Raw genomic sequence first — 17,547 nt, 5'->3', positions numbered from 1 at the left:
GAGTCGGACTTGACTGTGCGATTGAACAACAAAAAGCAGAGGGCCAGGAGTTTGAAATCATAATGCCAGCATTAAAATACAGCAGGTATGTCCAACAGGTAGATCACAATCTACCAGTAGATCGCAGAGGGGTCAGAGGTAGATCACCAGCCCCACTTGGTCTCATGGTTTGCTGGACAGGTGTTTGGGTTTTTTTGATGATTGTTTGGTGTGGTGGTATTTGATTATTGGTGCCAGTATGATCAATTCTTATTTTTACTTTTAGAACTGCATGTGTGATTTTGGCATCATCCAGAGGTCTTCAGTTCCTGTTGATCTTTCATACTTTGGGACAGTGACAGTTTTAGACCAGATTCAGTCGGTGTTAACTTAGCACCCCAGCCACTCCAGTATAACGAAGATGAGTGTTCCAAAGAAGAGCAAAACCTACCACTTTCATGATGAATGGGAAATGGACTGCTTCTTCATCCTAGTGAAAGACAAGTGTTGTTATCTACTTTGTAACACCGCTCTATCCTTGCCCCAAAAGGGTAATCTGCAGCATCATTATAAGGCTCTGCATAGCAATGTTTGACGCTGATTTTCCACACAAAAGTGAAATTCGTAAACTGAAGCTCAAAGAACTCAAATCTAATTTGGCTGCACAGCAACAGTTGATGGCAAAGCCAAGGTCACATTTGGTGGATACAGCCATGGCATCCTTCAAGGTCAGCAACCTGATCGCAAAGAAATGCAAACCTTTCAATGAAGGAGAATTTGTAAAATATTGTTTTCTTGAAGCAGCAGACAATCTTTTTGAAGGATTTAAGAATAAGAAAGAGATCATAGCTGCTGTTCAAGATCTACAATTGTCAAGAAACACCGTTGTGCGGCAAATAGAAAAGATGTGTGGAGACACAACTGAACAATTGTTGGAAGATGTTTCAGTTTGTGTTGCTTTCTCACTCCAACTGGATGAATCTACAGACATAGCCCAGTTGCTAGTCTTTATCCAGATGGTTTCTGAAGACTTCAGTGTTAAAGAAGAACTACTTGGAATAATTTCTTTAAAAGGGAGAACTACTGGTCAGGAAATATTCAGCTCTTTCCATTCTTTTGAGACAAAGTGTAATCTTCCCTGCATAAACTTGTTTCCATCACTTCTGATGGAGCAAGAGCAAAGACAGGTGAGGTTAACGGTTTCATAGGCCTCTGTAGACAGCATGGCGACTTTCCAGATTTCCTTTCTTACCACTGCATCATTCATCAGCAAGTTTTGGCAAGCAACAGACTCAATACAATGACTGTCATGGGCATCACTTTCAAAATTGTAAATTCAGTTCGTGGAAGATCACTTCAAAGACAGCTTTTCAATCTTACTCTTGATGAAGGGGCAGCGGAAATCATTTTGCACACAGATGTAAGGTGGCTAAGTAGGCACAAATTTCTGCAAAGATTTCGTGATTTGCTGAATGAAATAAAGTTTTTGAAGGAGAGGGGAGATGACAAAGCAGAGTTGGAAGATGAGTGGTTATGCGATCTGGCATTTCTCGCTGACTTTACAGGCAAACTAAGTGATATGAACATTGAACTACAAGGTAAAAACAAATGCACTGGCGAGATGATGAGTACAGTTTCATCCTACAAGAGCAAATTTGAGCTAATGATGACTGACCTTGCAAACAACACTTTTGATAATTTTCCTAATATGCAGGACCATTTGGGACAATATCCAAATTTTGTTTTTCAGAATGAGAAGTATGTGACAGAAATCTGCTCTGTTAACCAGGAATTCGAAAAAAGATTCTGTGACTTCCAAATAATTGAAAAAGTTGTGGAGTACTTGTCATACCCATTCAAAGCAGATAGGGACATTAAGGAAAGTGCAGTGCTATCAGTAAAAATTACTCATTGAACAAAGCATCTCTTGAAAACAAAATAGTAACCCTTAAAAATGACATTTTTCTCAAGACTCGTGCTGAGCAAGAATAGTTTTGGAAGCTAGTGCCTAGAGACAAATTTCCCAACTTGAGACGATGCAGTGAAGCTGTACACTCCTGTTTCGGTTCAACTTATTTGTGGGAATCTGCATTTTCCCATCTGAAAATGACAAAGAGTACACAGCGTACCAACATGACAGATGAACATCTCCAGGATTCCCCGAGACTGGCCCTCATACAATATTCACCCAACTTCAAAAAGCTGGTGGATGAAATGCAGGCTCAGACGTCTCACTAATTAGCAAGAGTGAAGTTTTAAAGACTGCGCAAGATCAGCCTGGATCAATACTTGACCTACGTTTAACACAAATTACTAAATAAAAGTTAAAGACAGTTATTAAGACAGTTAAAGAAAGTGATAACAATAAAAAATTAAGAAAAACTGTTCGCAGTTCTTTCTGGATCGTCGTCTCTCTGTTTTGTTTTTGCTTATTTTGCTTATTAGTAAATGACAGAAGGTGCATTGTAAATTGGGGGGGGGGGGCGGTGGAACTCAACTTTGGTGGGTTAAAATCTAATTCAAAACTAATTTGAAACTTAATTTTCATTGTGGTAGATCACCAGCACTTTTGTCCGGAAAAAACAGATCACAACCTGTTCGAATTTGGACATGCCTGAAATACAGCATGTAGCACAGTTCTATGGAGGAATTAGCTCAAGGGATAGCAGTGCTTCTGGAGAGGGGCAAGTATAGCAGTAGGAACAGGCATAATGGGAAAGGAAGGTGGCTGAGACGCAGGAGGGCTCGCCCTCCTTCCAACCTGTGTCCCATCCCAATGATGGCAGGTATGGGGGCCAAGTGGAAGTACTCACCTCCGTCCTTGGTGCTGTGCAACACCAGGTCCATAAATAATAAGACCTACTATCTGCTTGAGTAGAAAATGGACCTGGCCGGCGTGACTGAGACCTGGGTGCAAGATGGGGAGACAGTAACTCTCTCCCAAGTAGCTTTCCCCGGGTTCTCAGTCCACCACTAAGCATTGACTAGCAGGCAGGGGGGGGGGAGGTGGTGCTCTTCATACGGGAGGCTTACTCCTTCTGGGTGCTCCTGGCCCCAGAGATCACTGGCATTGAGTGTGCAGGTCTGCTGTGGGATGTTGTGGAATGCCTAACACACCAGCCAGTGCCCTGCCATCTCTGATGGAGGCCGTAGCAGGCTGGGCACTGGAGCACCCTCGACTTATTGTCTTGGGTGACTTCAATACCTATGCTGATGACGCAGCCTCTGCTCAGGTGATGGACCTGGTGTCATCCATGGCGGCTCTAGGACTCTCAATATGTGACATTACCCACGCACCAGGCCGGGCAGACGCTGGATTTGATCTTTGCAGCAGGAGTGGTAGTGGACCGGACTACTGCTGAGCCAGTGCCATGGTCGGACCACTATGCCCTGAAGGCCCATATGGACATGTCACTACACCCCTATTTAGGCAACAAGCGTGTTTTGGCTTGCCCTCGAAGTCTGATGGACTCAATGCGGCTTCCCTGTCCCCCTGGCGGCTCATTAGATGAGCTTGCAGAGTCCTGGAATAGCCGGCTCTCTGCAGCCATTGATGAGATCGCACCTAGGCATCCTCTTCGCCCATGCTCACGACTTGCACCGTGGTACACTCCGGAACTGCGGTCGATGAAGCGGCAGCTTAGACGACTAGAGAGACAGTGGCAGCGTATTCAGGACAAAGCGATGAGAACATCTTATAGGTCATTTGTGCAGACCTATGAGGTGGCAGTCAAGACCACAAAGAAGGCTTACTTTGTGGCCCAGCCTGCGTCTGCAACCTCACGCCCAGCCCAATTATTTAGTACAATTCAGTCCTCAACTGCCCTACCGCAAGGCAGATCAAATGTTAGGGAACTGGAAATTGGCTGCGAGGCTTTTGCGAGTTTTTTTGCAGATAAGGTCTCATCACTCCGTCATGACCTCTCTGACACAGCTGAAACGGTAAGTGAACTTGAGGCTCCGAGCACCTCTTCAGGTCCATTTATGGATCACTTTGACCCACTCAGCCTGGAGGAAGTTGACAGGATTCTCATTTCTGTGCACCCTACAACTTGCATTTTGGATCCGTGCCCGTTTTGGCGGATAAAAGCTAGCCGGATGGAGTTATGTGATCCACTTTGATCTATTGTCAACAGATCCCTCATAGAGGGGGTCTTCCCCACACCTCTTAAAGAGGCTGTGATCCGCCCTCTCTTGAAGAAACCATCTTTAGACCCGACCAATTTGGCCAACTATCGGGTGGTGTCAAACCTGCCCTTTTTGGGTACGATTATAGAGAGGGCGGTGGCGACAGTTACACGGTTTCCTGGAGGATGCTTCCATACTGGATCCGTTCCAGTCCAGCTTCCACCCAGGCCATGGGACGGAGACGGTGCTGGTTGCCCTCATGGATGACCTCCTGAGACATCTGGATCAGGGCGGCTCAAGAGTACTGCTCCTATTAGACCTGTTGGCTGTATTCAATACAGTTGACCGCCAGCTGCTGTCTAGCCGTCTTGCTGACGTGGGGATACTGGGGTCTGCCTTACAGTGGCTCTTCTCTTTCCTCCAAGGATTGGGGAAATGCTGTCTCAGAGACACTCACTTATTTGTGGGGTGCCCCAGGGGGCAGTTCTTTCCCCAATGTTGTTTAATATCTATATGTGCCCCCTTGCCCAGATGGTCAGGAGGTATGGGCTGGGTTGTCATCAGTATGTGGATGACACCCAGCTCTATCTATTGATGGGTGGCTGGTCCACCTGCACCCTGGAGAATTTGGACCTGGCGCTGCAAGTTGTGGTATCATGACTCAGGCTGAGTCAGCTAAAGCTGAATCCAACGAAGATGGAGGTTCTCTATTTAAGTCGCAGCAGCCCAGGAAGGGTGATTCCTCTACCAGTCTTCAATGGGGCGCCACTGACACCAGCATCAAGGGTTAAGAGCTTGGGAGTGCTCCTGGAGTCCTCCTTAACTATGGAGGCCCAAGTAACAGCCACTGCCAGAGCAGCTTTTTTTCACCTTTGGAGAACATGGCAGTTGGTCCCCTACTTTGAGATCCACGCCTCGGTCACCTCAAGAATTGATTACTGTAATGCTCTCTACATGGGGCTGCCCTTCACTCAGATTCGGAAGCTGCAGCTGGTGCAGAATTCTGCAGCCAGGCTACTAATGGGGCTTCCTCGTCAGGAGAACATTCAGCCTGTACTGAGAGCGCTGCACTGGCTGCCTGTTGCATACGGAATCCGTTTCAAGGTCCTGGTATTAACCTTCAAAGCCCTATATGGACTAGGACCTACCTATCTGCAGGACCGCCTTGCCCCACATGTTCCCCAGAGAGCACTGCAATCAAGCTCTCACAATCTAGAGGAGGCTGCACTCAATTCCACCAGAGCAAGAGCCTTCTCGGTTGTGGCCCCAATACTTTGGAACACCCTTCCAGAAGCCATCAGGGCCCTGTGAGATTTATTGCAGTTCCACAGGGCCTGCAAGACTGAACTGTTTCGGATGGCATATAACATCTAATGGGAGAGGGCTGCCACCACATCTGGATTCATAGCACTTTTATTACTAACTGCCTAGGATCTGTATGCGTGAGAAAAAAAATATTACATGATCTGCCTGAAGTAGCACCACTGTCATTTATCTGATTGTTTTATTCTTTCAACATTGTTTTTGTTTACTGTCTGTTTTATGCTGTTAGCCGCCTTGAGTCTGTACTGAATGGTGGGATGCAAATAAAACGTAAATAAATAAAATAAATAAATAAACAGTTTGAGGCAAGGATTGGGGGTCATTTACAGAAAGAGAGCAAAATTAATGCAAAATAATATGATTTGTGTATTAATTGTTTGAAACCACAATCTGGAAAAAAATGAGGAAGGCTACTGGGTAAAATAAAATTGGAGCATATCCTGGGTCTGAGCCATCTCCATATTAATAGCAGAAAACTGGGAATTCTAGTGGATCATAAGGTTAATATGAGCCAGCAGTGTAATGCAGTAGTTAAAAAGTCTAATGAAATTTTAAGCTGCATTAGAAGTACTGTGTTGAGGTCACAGCATGGTTTTCTCAAGAACAAGTAATGTCAGGCTAACCTGATCTCCTTTTTTGAGAACATGACTACCTTGCTGGATCAGGAGAATGCTGTAGACATCGTTTATCTTGATTTCAGTAAGGCTTTTGATAAGGTTCCACATACTATCCTTGTTGACAGGTTGGTAAAATGTGGTTTGGATCCTGTTACCGTTAGGTGGATCTGTAACTGTTTGACAGATCGCACCCAAAGAGTGCTTGTGAATGGTTCCTCATCCTCTTGGAGAGGAGTGACAAGTGGAGTGCCTCAAGGATCCGTGTTGGGACCTGTTTTGTTCAACATCTTTATCAATGATTTGGATGAAGGAATAGAGGGAATGCTTATTAAATTTGCAGATGATACTAAATTGGGAAGGTTTGCAAACACAAAAGACGACAGAAACAGGATACAGGATGACCTTGACAGGATGGAAAACTGGGCTAAAACCAATAAAATGAATTTTAACAGGGATAAATGTAAAGTTCTGCAGTTAGGTAGGAAAAATCCAATGCATGGTTATAGAATGGGGGAAACTTGTCTTAGCGGTAGTATGTGTGAAAGGGATCTAGGAGTCTTAGTGGACCATACACTGAACATGAGTCAACAATGTGATGTGGTGGCTAAAAAGGCAAATGCAATTTTGGGCTGTATCAACAGAAGTATAGTGTCCAGATTACGTGCAGTGCTGGTATCACTTTACTCTGCTCTCGTAAGACCTCACCTGGAGTACTGTGTTCAGTTTTGGGCATCACACTTTAAGAAGGATATAGACAAGCTGGAATGGGTCCAGAGGAGGGCGATGAAGATGGTGAGGGGTCTGGAGACCAAGTCCTATGAGGAAAGGCTGAAGGAGCTGGGGATGTTTAGCCTGGAGAGAAGGAGGCTGAGAGGTGATATGATCACCATCTTCAACTACTTGAAGGGCTGTCATCTAGAGGATGGTGTGGAATTATTTTCTGTAGCCCCAGAAGGTAGGATCAGAACCAATGGGTTGAAATTAAATCAAAAGTGTTTCCGGCTCAACATTAGGAAGAACTTCCTGACAGAGCAATTCCTCAGTGGAACAGGCTTCCTCGGGAGGTGGTGGGCGCTCCTTCCTTGGAGGTTTTTAAGCAGAGGCTAGATGGCCCTCTGACAGCAATGAATATCCTGTGAATTTAGGGGGGAGGTGTTTGTGAGTTTCCTGCATTGTGCAGGCGGTTGGACTAGATGGCCCTAGAGGTCCCTTCCAACTCTATGATTCTAATGTTCTGATGCACATGAGGTATTTATTGTTGGGGGGTATTTTTGTATTTGTGTTTGCGAGCACATGCACCTGGAAGTCATGGGAACCTCTGGTGACTGACCTCTACTGGAGGCCTGGAGAATGTTGAGAGGTGGCTGAATAAAGTCTGCCCCTGCCCTCCCAGCTGCTGGCATTCCAAGGAGGTCTTGCATCCTGGTACTTGCTAGAGTCGACCCTGCTTAGCTTCCAAGATCTGATGAGACTGGGGTTGCCTGGACTGTCTAAGTCAGGGTGAAGTCACATGATGCTGCTGTACAGTGCTTTGGTTAGACCTCACTTGAAGTACTGCATTCAGTTTTGTCCGCAACCACAGTTTCGGAAATATGTTAGTAAGCTGGAAGGAGTCCAGCACAGGGCAGTGAAGTTTTCGACAGGTTTGGTGACCATGTCCTGTAAGAAGAAGCTGAAAGAGCTGGGAATCTCTGGCTGGTTTCACACTGTGAAATTGACACAATTGTATCCCATTCAGAAAAAAATCTGCTAGGTTGGGGCAAATCTCCTGTGTGAAACCCCCCAGAGAAGACACACTGGGAGGTGATAGGATCACCACCTTCTAGTATTTAAAGGGAAACCACGTGATGGGGATATATTTTCAGTGGTGTTGGATGAAAGGCCAAGACTAACAGCTATAAACTACAGCAAATGAGATTTCGTCTCAATCTGAGGAAGAATTTCCTAACGGTGAGGGGTGTTCAATGATGGAACAGTCTCCCTTGTGAGGTGGTTGATTCATTGTAGTAGCAGGTTTTTACAAATTAATTGAATGCCTACTTGTCAGAGATATTATAGTTTCTGCAGGGGTAGGTGGTTGGACTAGATGACCTTGATGGTCCCTTCAACTCTGAGATTAAAAAATAAAGTTGGGGCTTACCTATATCACAGTGATCGCCCATATACCCAGATGGGCACAAGCAAGTGATGTGCCCATCTTGTTCCTGGCAGGTACCAGCCCCACACGGCCTTTCTTCACATGTCTTGGGTGTGCCTGCAGCCATGAAATGAAGGCAGATAGGAATTTAATTATCCTGACAAATGCATAACTTATCAAACCACCTAAACTTAATAGTAATGGATCATAGAATGATAGAATCATGGAGTTGGAATCAGGGCTGGATCTGGTACATATTTTTTTGGGGGGGGGAAGTAAAAAATGGCACCCCCTTATATATTTTTTCTTTATATATATGTATGGTCAATGTTTTTAATGTAGATATATAATAAGCAAACAGAGGAGAGCAATTAAGGTGGTGAGGGGTCTGGAGACCAAGTCCTATGAGGAAAGGTTGAAGGAGCTGGAGAGGTTTATCCTGAAGAAGAGGTGGCTGAAGGCTTGCCATATAGAGGATGGTGCAGAATTGTTTTCTGTTGCCCCAGAGGTAGGACCAGAACCAATGGGTTCAAATTAAATCAGAAGAGTTTCCAGCTCAACATTTGGAAGAACTTCCTGACAGAGCAGTTCCTCAGTGGAACAGGCTTCCTTGGGAGGTGGTGGGCTCTCCTTCCTTGAAGGTTTTTACACAGAGGCTAGATGGCCATCTGACAGCAATGCTGGTCCTGTGAGCTTAGGAGGAAGTACTTGTGAAGTTTCTGCATTATGCAGGGGGTTGGACTAGATGACCCTGGGGGGACCTTCCAGCTCTATGATTCTATGATCTGCTTAACAACTTTCCCTCACCTACTAGGAGTACTGATAGAGCAGAATGTAGAGTGTGAGGAAAGAAGGGCAATCTACTGTGCACTATATGTGCATATTGGCAGTTCAGCTTCTGGAAATCCATGATAAAGCCATGACTACAAGCAAAATCCACACAGATGGTAGCAGTTCATTACTAAGAACAGTCTGAGTTTAAAATCAGCAAACGGATGTTTTTACTATGAATCAGAGCTAACCTGTGCAGGCAATTTCTTTGTTCCTTGTAGACCCCCTCCACCGCTTTCTGACCCTCCCTTGGCAGGACTAATCTGATTGCTACAGAGAAACTGCCATGGCTGGTCAGAGGGCTGTGCGTGTTTGTGAGTGAGAGAGAGGCTACTTGAAGGGCATTCTGCAGTCTCTCAGGCACAGAGGCTTAGATATCCCCCCAAGCATTTTTTTTATTCTCTTGTGAAAAGGAATGTGTGTGGGAATTGGGGGGGGGGGGGTTGGAGGCTTCTTCCTCCCGTCCTGTCCCCCCCCCCCCAAAAAAAAGAAGAAAGGAAAAATCAGAGACCCTTTCCCCTGCCGAGCAAGAGGAAGTTAAAGCACTTTGGCTTCCCAACTCGCCGCAGAGTGGGCTGCAACCTGTTTCCCTACTTTCTCCTTGCAGCTTCCCAACTGCAGTTTTCTCCCCTCCCTGAGGGGCAGCTGGCAAAAGCTGGCGTGGCAGCAGCCCCTTTCCTGTCTGGGGGCAGCAGCCCCCTTTCACAGCCACCCCAAGCGCCTCTAGGTTGGAATCTTGGGGGGGGGGGGGGTCCAGGCAAGAAGCTGAGTTGGGGAGAAACACCCCCGGGGGGGGGGGTTGTTGCCTGTAAACCAAAGCGGGGGAGGGGGGAGGAGAAAGGATGGTCTGATTTCAAGCCCAACCTTGCTGCAGAAAACTTGCACCGAAAGGCAAGGGATAGAATCTGAACTCCTCACCACCCCCACCCCCACCCCCACCCCGGGAATACATACACACAAACACAGAGCGACCTTTCAGGGCGATTCAATGCAAAACCCCACGATTTTTGGCTTTCTGGGTTGAATGATTTTTTTTACTGGCAGGGCCTTCCCCCGCCTCCCAAAAAAGTAAAAAACCCCAAACCAACCATGTTTTGCATGGAAAAGGATCTCACGCCTGGCTGCTGAGCGTGGCTCTGACTGGCCTGGAGGAGTCCTTGAACGCGGGGCTTTACAATAACACCCACTGCAGAGGGGAGGAAAGGCAAAAGGACGGGGGCTGCCGCTCCATCTCCTGGGACTGCTGCCCCCTCATCTGTCTGCCACGCCCACCAAGCCCCACGCAACGACAGCCACGGGACCCCTCCCTCTCTGCGCCTCCACCCGCCCGACAGACAAGAGCGAGGGCAAACAAGGCGGCGTCCTGCGTTGCATTTTCATGTGGTCTTGCTTGGAGAGGCGGCATTCAACACCTCGCCTCCCTGGGAAGCGGCTCCAGGAAGTTTCGGGGCTCCTGCTGCCGCCGGCGCCCCGCCATCGCTCTCTGCTCCCTGCAGAACCTTGAGAGCGGCAGCCGAAGGGCCGGGGGCGGAGAGCCCGAGCTGGCGAGCGACACCAGCCACAGTCAGCTGGGAAAGCGCTGGTGGGTAGCAGGCGTGGGCGAGGCAGACAGGCGGCAGGCATGTGTTGCAAGGTTCCTTGCTCGCTTTGGCGGGCAAAAGGATGCCTAGGGGGTGGGGCCAGCAGCGCGCCTGCCTGCATCTCGGCGTTTTCGTCTGCCTTAGATGGAGGGGGAGCCGCAGGGGTGGGCGGGCGGCCTGCCCAAGCAGGGTGATATGCCCAGGCCGGCTGCTCTGCAATGCACGGCACCAATGGCCAACGCCGCAGGCAGATGCACGCTGCAAAGTTTCCCCTTCCCCAATCGTCACGTGCCTTGCAGCGCTGATGCTGCCCCCCTTTCCTGGCGCCGGAGCAAAATACCCCTTCTGCTCCTCCCTAAATCCGGCCTTGGTTGGAATGGCCATGGAGGCTATCTAGTCCAACCCCCTGCTCAATGAAGGATCAGCCTAACTAGTGTTTGTCTCGCCCCCGCTTAAAGCCTGCAAATGACTGAATACATTTTCCCAGGGCTTTTTCTTTTTATTCTTTTTTTGGAAAAAGAGGTGCCAGAACTCTCTCTTGAGCGAGAAATAAAGGAGAAATACACAGGTGCCCCTCATGAATTTTTAAATATTTTTGAGACTTTTGTTTCCATGAAGAGGTTCCAGAACTCTGTTCCACTGAATTCCTCCAGCAACCCCCCCCCCCTTTGCATTTCCCTGTAATTCTGCCACCAGGACTGGCTTTGAGTTTTTGGTATGCTGTGACACATGATCTATTCAGGGTGCTGTCACCACTTAGGGTTGCCAGATCTGGGTTGGAAAATACCTGGAGACTTTGGGGGTGGAGCCAGGAGAGGGTGGGGTTTGGAGAGGGGAGGGGCCTCAGCATGGTCCAATGCCACAGAGTCCACCCTTCCAAGCAGCCATCTTCTCCAGGGGAGCTGATCTCCGCCAGCTGGAGATCAGTTGTAAAAGCAGGAGATCTCCAGGCCCCACCTGGAGGCTGGCAACCCGATTGCCACAGGACATTTTTTCCCCTCCAAGTATACCTGAAGAGACATGAATATAGTGTGTCATCCATGTTTTTTTGGGGGGTGGGTGGGGAGAAAAAGAGGTGCTGGTACATATATAAAGTTGCACTGGTTTATACCAATTCCCCCCTCAGGACAAGAGAAAGAGCCCCCCCCCCCAGATGCCTGCGCAGAATACCACCACACATACCAGGGGAAAAAGCTCTGGTGGCAACTAATGTGAATGACTACTGGATGTAGGGACTGATTTTTTTTTAAAGGGTTTATTACAATTTAAATAGCAGAACAAATTTCCTCTAAATGAAATGGAAAATAAGGGAAAAAATATAAAACTAATTCTTTACTTGAGCCAAGAGGGAAGGCAAGGTATAAATATTTTAATAAAATAAACAAATCAAAATTAGCTATGATTAGTGTGTCTAGAAACGTAGTTTAGCTACAGTAACTGCATTTCTGCTACATTTATGGCCACCACACACTTTTTCTTTGGCTGCTCTGCTCATTAAGGCAGCCAATTTTCTTTACAGGGTTTCCTTCGCTTTGCTCTCTCTTCAGCTCCCTCTTTTTACCCAAATCTTTCTGACTGACACTAACAGACTCCAACTGGCTCTCCTCAGCTTTGGTGATGTCAGGGGTGTGTGGCCTAATAAGCAAATGAGTTCCTGTTGGGCCTTTTCGACAAAAAAAGCCTAAAACCAGGGCTTTTTTTTAAATAGCAAGAACGCACAGGAATGCAGTTCTGGCTGGCTTGGCCAGGGCTCCAGCTCAAAAAAAGATCTCTGGCAGAGGGAAGGCAGTAGGCAGCCATACGCTGCACACGTTCCATCCTCTCTGCTGACTACAGCCTCTGACAGACTTCTGAAGAGAGTGAGAGAAGCAGAGCCGGCCCACAAGCACCCCCTTCTGGTAGAAGCTGGGCCTGCTGCTGCATGCTCTGCCACACATGGCTCTCTCACTCCAGCCATGTTTTTTTTTGTGGGGGGGGGGGCGGGGGGTACAAAACAAAGTCTCTCATTGGACACATCCATGAAATGCAGCTGATGGCACTGTACTGTTCTTTGTCAGGAAAATAACCTACTAAACAGGTTATGTCACTTCCAGTGATTTCAGGGGGTGTAGCCTAACATGCAAATGAGTCCCTGCTGGAGTTTTTTTTTACAACAAAGAAGCCCTGCATAAAACCATCGCTCTCCTGTGACATAATGAAGCTTGAAGAATCTCTTTGGGTTGGTACCAAAACAGTGAGGTGTGGGGGAGGGGCAGAGAGTGTGTGAAATCCAAAGCTGAAAAACAGACATGGTGAAGCCTCGTGTGTCCTGGCAGGAGTATCTCCCAGGATGTCCTTGGTCTTTCCTCTGTTATCACTTGCTAGACTGTAACAACCTCTTAGCTAAAAGAAGAAAACTAAGAGTATGGATTCTGCTAAATGAGTGTGGTGTAGTAGTTAGAGTGCTGGACTATGATTAGAGACAACCAGGGTTGAATCCCCATTCTGTCATGGAAGCTGAGGAAGTCACACACTCTCACTCCCAGGTTGTTGGGAGGTAGGGTTGCCAATCCCCAGGTGGGGGCTGGGGATCCCCCAGTTAGGAGGCCCTCCTCCCACTTCAGGGTTATCAGAAAGTGGTGGGAGGGGAGGGAAATATCTGCTGGGCACTCCATTGTAACCTATGGAGACGAATTCCCTTGGGGTATAATAGAGAATTGATCCATGGGTATCTGGGCCTCTGGGGAAGCTGTTATTTGAGCTAGAGGCACCAAAATTTCAGCACAATATCTGATGCCTCTCCTCAAAACACCCCTCCCCCCAAGTTTCAAAAAGATTGGACCAGGAGGTCCAATTCTATGAGCCTCCAAAGAAGGTGCCCCTATCCTTCAATATTTCCAAATGGAGGGAAGACATTTAAAAGGTGTGTGGTCACTTTAAATGTGATGGACACAATTTTCATCAGAGTTCAATCATGCTTGTCACATCCTTGCTTCTGGCTCCACCCCAAAAGTCCCCAGATATTTCCTGAGTCAGATCTGGCAACCCTGTTGGGAGGATAAAATGGAGGACAGCAGAACAGTTGAAGCCACTGTGGGTTCCCATTGGATAAAAGGCAATGAATAAATGAAGAACATAAAAAAGTTCCCCCTATTTTGTCTTAGAATAAAAGGTAAATTTAACGGAGCCATTCTTTGGTGGCTGACAAACTATGAACACAAATGCATTTTGCTACAGAAGAATCTGAATGGAGATGCTAGCCTTAATTTCATAGAACATTTCCAGTTCTTCTTGCAATGTTATTACCATCTCTTTATCCAACTGTATGTTTATTTTATCTCTGAATATTTGATGCATTATTTCCAAATTTAATCTTAATTAAATCATAGCATGAACCACTAGGTTTTATATTAGTAGATGTAATGAATTTTCCTATTTGTCTTGCTACTGGAAAAGACACATTCTAGAGTTGCTTTTAAATATTGCGGAAAAATATGGTCACTGTAGGGTGCTGACATCTCTAAACATCTTCTAGTTAGAAACAGTTTATGGTGATTTCTGCATACTCTTCAACATTTGTTTTTACAAGACATATCATCCTTGATATTATATACAGCATTGAAATCATCCCCCAATATCAAATCTCCTTTTGCTAAATCTATGAGATTCAAGGTTCTGCAAAAGGCAGATTATGTTAAATATTCGGAGCATAAATAGAACCTATTGTCATTCTTCTCTCATAATAAAGAAGGGGATTTTGCTCCCTAAAATGAAGAAAGGGATTTGTGGTCAGGATTGCAGAAGTCAAAAGTACAGGAGTCTGGGGAAAACACCTTAGCGCATGTATCTGAACTATCTCCATATCAGGGAGAGAAGTGGACCCTCCCTCTCTACTATTATATATTGCAGTCGTTATCATCTCTTGCTGCCAGCAACTCTCACCTGGAGCTTCCAGTCTGTCTGTAATTCATTGTTGTTCTTCAGTGTGTAACTTTCTAAAGAAACTGATCAAATCATAAATATTTGAAAGGCTGTCTTTTAGAGGAGGGCAAGGAGCTGTTTTATTTGGCACTCGAGAATAGGACCCGAAGCAACAGGCTCAAATTACAAGCAGAAAAGTACTGGATGGATATTAGGATTTTTTTTTTTTACGGTCAGAGTAGTTCAGAGGTGGAACCAGCTGCCTAGGAAGACGGTGAGCTCCCCTTCATTGGCAGTCTTCAAAACGCGGCTGGATGATTATTTGTGGGAGATGCTTTAGGCTGAGCCTGCATGGAACAGGGGGTTGGACTAGATCAGGGGGTGTCAAACACCCAGCCCCCGGGCCAGATCTGCCCCACCCAAGGCTTTGATCAGGCCCACGGGGCTCTTTTCTCCCTCCTCCTGTCCTTACCCTTTGAAGCTCCCAGGCTCTTACAGCTCCCAGGCTCTTTGAAGCTTCCAGGCTGAGACTCAGTTTCAGCCTGGGAGCTTCAAACGCTCTTTGAAGCACCCTTTGAAGCTTGCAGGCTGAGTCCCAGATTCTTCTTGCCTTTCCTTGCTGGCTGCTGCAAGAAAAACGTGGGATGGATTTTAAGATCCATTCCACATTTTCCTTGCAGCTTTGTCTGTACTCTGCAATGGTTTCAAATGGAGTGGAGATGGTTACATTTTCAGCTTTCCTATAGCTAGCTGAAACTCATGCTTCCTGGAGTTGTGACCTTGCAAACAATGGTTGATGCTTTCAGCCAGCTTCTCTCTCCTGAATGGACCTAACCTAGTGCGTACTATAATGTGGGAACCCACAGCCAAAGGGGGATATTATACTGGAAAGGCTCTGCTAATCTGAGTAGACTGGTGGGGAGTTTACAATGCCATTTCGTTGTTTCCGTAGATTCAGAGCCTTGTGCTTTTTCTTGATGTTTTATTTTAAAAATTGCATTGCCAAATTCCACTAGTTCCCCACCTTTCCAACTTAAACCATTGGAAGAGTTTTAAGCATGTTTGTATTTTAAGTTTTAAAAAATATCTTTAATTGAGTTTGTCTGTGTCCATTATAAAGTTTATATCTCCACTACCTGGCACTCATGACCCGGCCCCTCCAAGTCCCATTTGTATCAGATCCAGCCCTCCTGAGTTTGACACCCCTGAACTAGATGGTCTGTATGGCCCCTTCCAGCTATGATTCTATGATCTTCAAAATGTTGTATTCCAGGCATCTCTGAGTCCAGGGATGGGGAAGCTGGAAGGTGATCACTTTAATCCTGGTTCAGCCCTGTCCCCAAACTGATTTTCTACACTAGAATCATAGGATCATAAACTCATAGAATTGGTTTCTGTGATTCCATGATTCAAGTGTAGAATGTCAGTTTGGGGAGAGGGCTGAACCAGGATTAAAGGTCTAGTGCGGAATTGGCTAATGTTTAGGTCTCATGGGTCATTTGTGGAACAGAAGCTTTCTCTTGAGTTTTCACCTTTCTTCCTAGAGGTTTAATTGTTTTATCAGTGAAGATTCTAGACACCTTAATCCTATAATTGTTTAGAACTTCTTTGTTTTTGTAAAGGGGATTTCTTTAGGAACAAAACTTAGCAGGACCCACTTCACATAGTATTTGCTTGGGAGAGATTGAGTTTTAATTAAATTCAATTGCCACATTAGGATCTGCACTGGACAGGTCCTTCCCAAGGACAAAAAAATAGAGTGATTCATCAAGGCCAGAATACTGGGACTAAACCTCACATGACATAACTGAGCCACCTAGTGGGAAGGGCGGGATATAAATCCTAGATAAATAAATAAATAAATAAATAAATAACTCTTCATTTTTCCTGTCAAGACTGGTTGATTTTTAATTTGGGTTTCCAGAGTTCCAGTGGGAAGACCTGCAGTTACTCCTGAGTTCTCTAATGCAAAGAGGACTGAGATGACAGAATCAGGATGTCCTCCCTTAGTCAGAATTCTTTAGGCCTTGGAGCAGAGGGATAGACTTAGTATAGCTTAAGGGATATGATTCCCTGTATAGTTCCAATTTAGTATATGTGCTGCTGAAGCAAGCACAGCCTAAGGGATATTCCATTGTCATACGTACATGCTGGAAACACACATTATTGTTTTCAAATGTGCTCAACATATATTTTCTTACTGCCTGTCTTCTCCAGAACACCTGGACAACTCATCTCATTTCCTTTGTAAAGTGTAATGGCTGAAAAGCTGGGCTTTTTTTTTTTGGCAATAACTCCTTTGCATATTAGGCAACACCCCTCTTATGTAGCCAATCCTCCAAGAGTTTATTACAGGGCCTACTGTAAGTTCTTATTACAGGGCCTACTGTAAGCTCTTGGAGGATTGTCTACATCAGGGGTGTGTGGCCTAATATGCAAAGGAGTTCCTGCTGCAAAAAAAGCCCTGCTGAAAAGCATGAACTGGACACATTTTTCTTTATTGAAATCAGTGCAAAATATGTCTCAAGATTGGTTAGAAAAAGACAGCCAGTGGGATGTTGTAGTTAGAAAGCTGGACTAGGATCTGAGAGACCCAGGTTTGAATCTCCACTCTATTATGGAAATCTATTGGGTCCCCTTGGGGCTGTCATTGGTGGGGGTTTTTTGCTTAATCTACCTTGCAGGGTTATTGTGAGTCTGGTAGGCCATCCTCAGGTTGTTGAAGGAGGGTAGCATTAAGGTCTAATAATTTATTAATGAATAGAAAACTCATAGTTGAATTCAGATTCACTGTATAACCTGCAGTTAATACTACTATGCCAATGGAAGCAGAAATTTAAATGGATTAATGTAGAGGCACTTTCTGCAAAAGAATGTTCACTTAACAAGGATGGACTTGGGACAATCGGGATTTGCATTCATGAGTGCAAGTAGAAGCCAAACCATGTCACTGCATGACTTTCACTGAAACAAAGACCGATTCCTCACTAGCCTTGACCCCTGTCTCATGCTCCTTTCCCCCACAGCTCTTCTGCCCAATTTTGTACACGCT

At 45.9% G+C, this 17,547-nt stretch overlaps 1 protein-coding gene across 1 annotated transcript in view; it reads right to left on the bottom strand.

Moving 5' to 3' along the window:
• ACAN (aggrecan) overlaps positions 1–17,547 on the bottom strand; it is a 119,346-nt gene that overhangs the window by 30,277 nt on the left and 71,522 nt on the right. Inside the window, exon 13 of the mRNA XM_060260015.1 lies at positions 8,188–8,301. Coding sequence (XP_060115998.1) covers positions 8,188–8,301 — 114 coding nt within the window. The remainder of the gene's footprint in view (positions 1–8,187; positions 8,302–17,547) is intronic.

This window comes from Heteronotia binoei, chromosome 19 (genome assembly GCF_032191835.1).
Source record: "Heteronotia binoei isolate CCM8104 ecotype False Entrance Well chromosome 19, APGP_CSIRO_Hbin_v1, whole genome shotgun sequence".
Classification (NCBI taxonomy): domain Eukaryota; kingdom Metazoa; phylum Chordata; class Lepidosauria; order Squamata; family Gekkonidae; genus Heteronotia; species Heteronotia binoei.
Note: the sequence above shows the minus strand (reverse complement) of the source record. Positions and strands in the feature narration are given on the sequence as shown.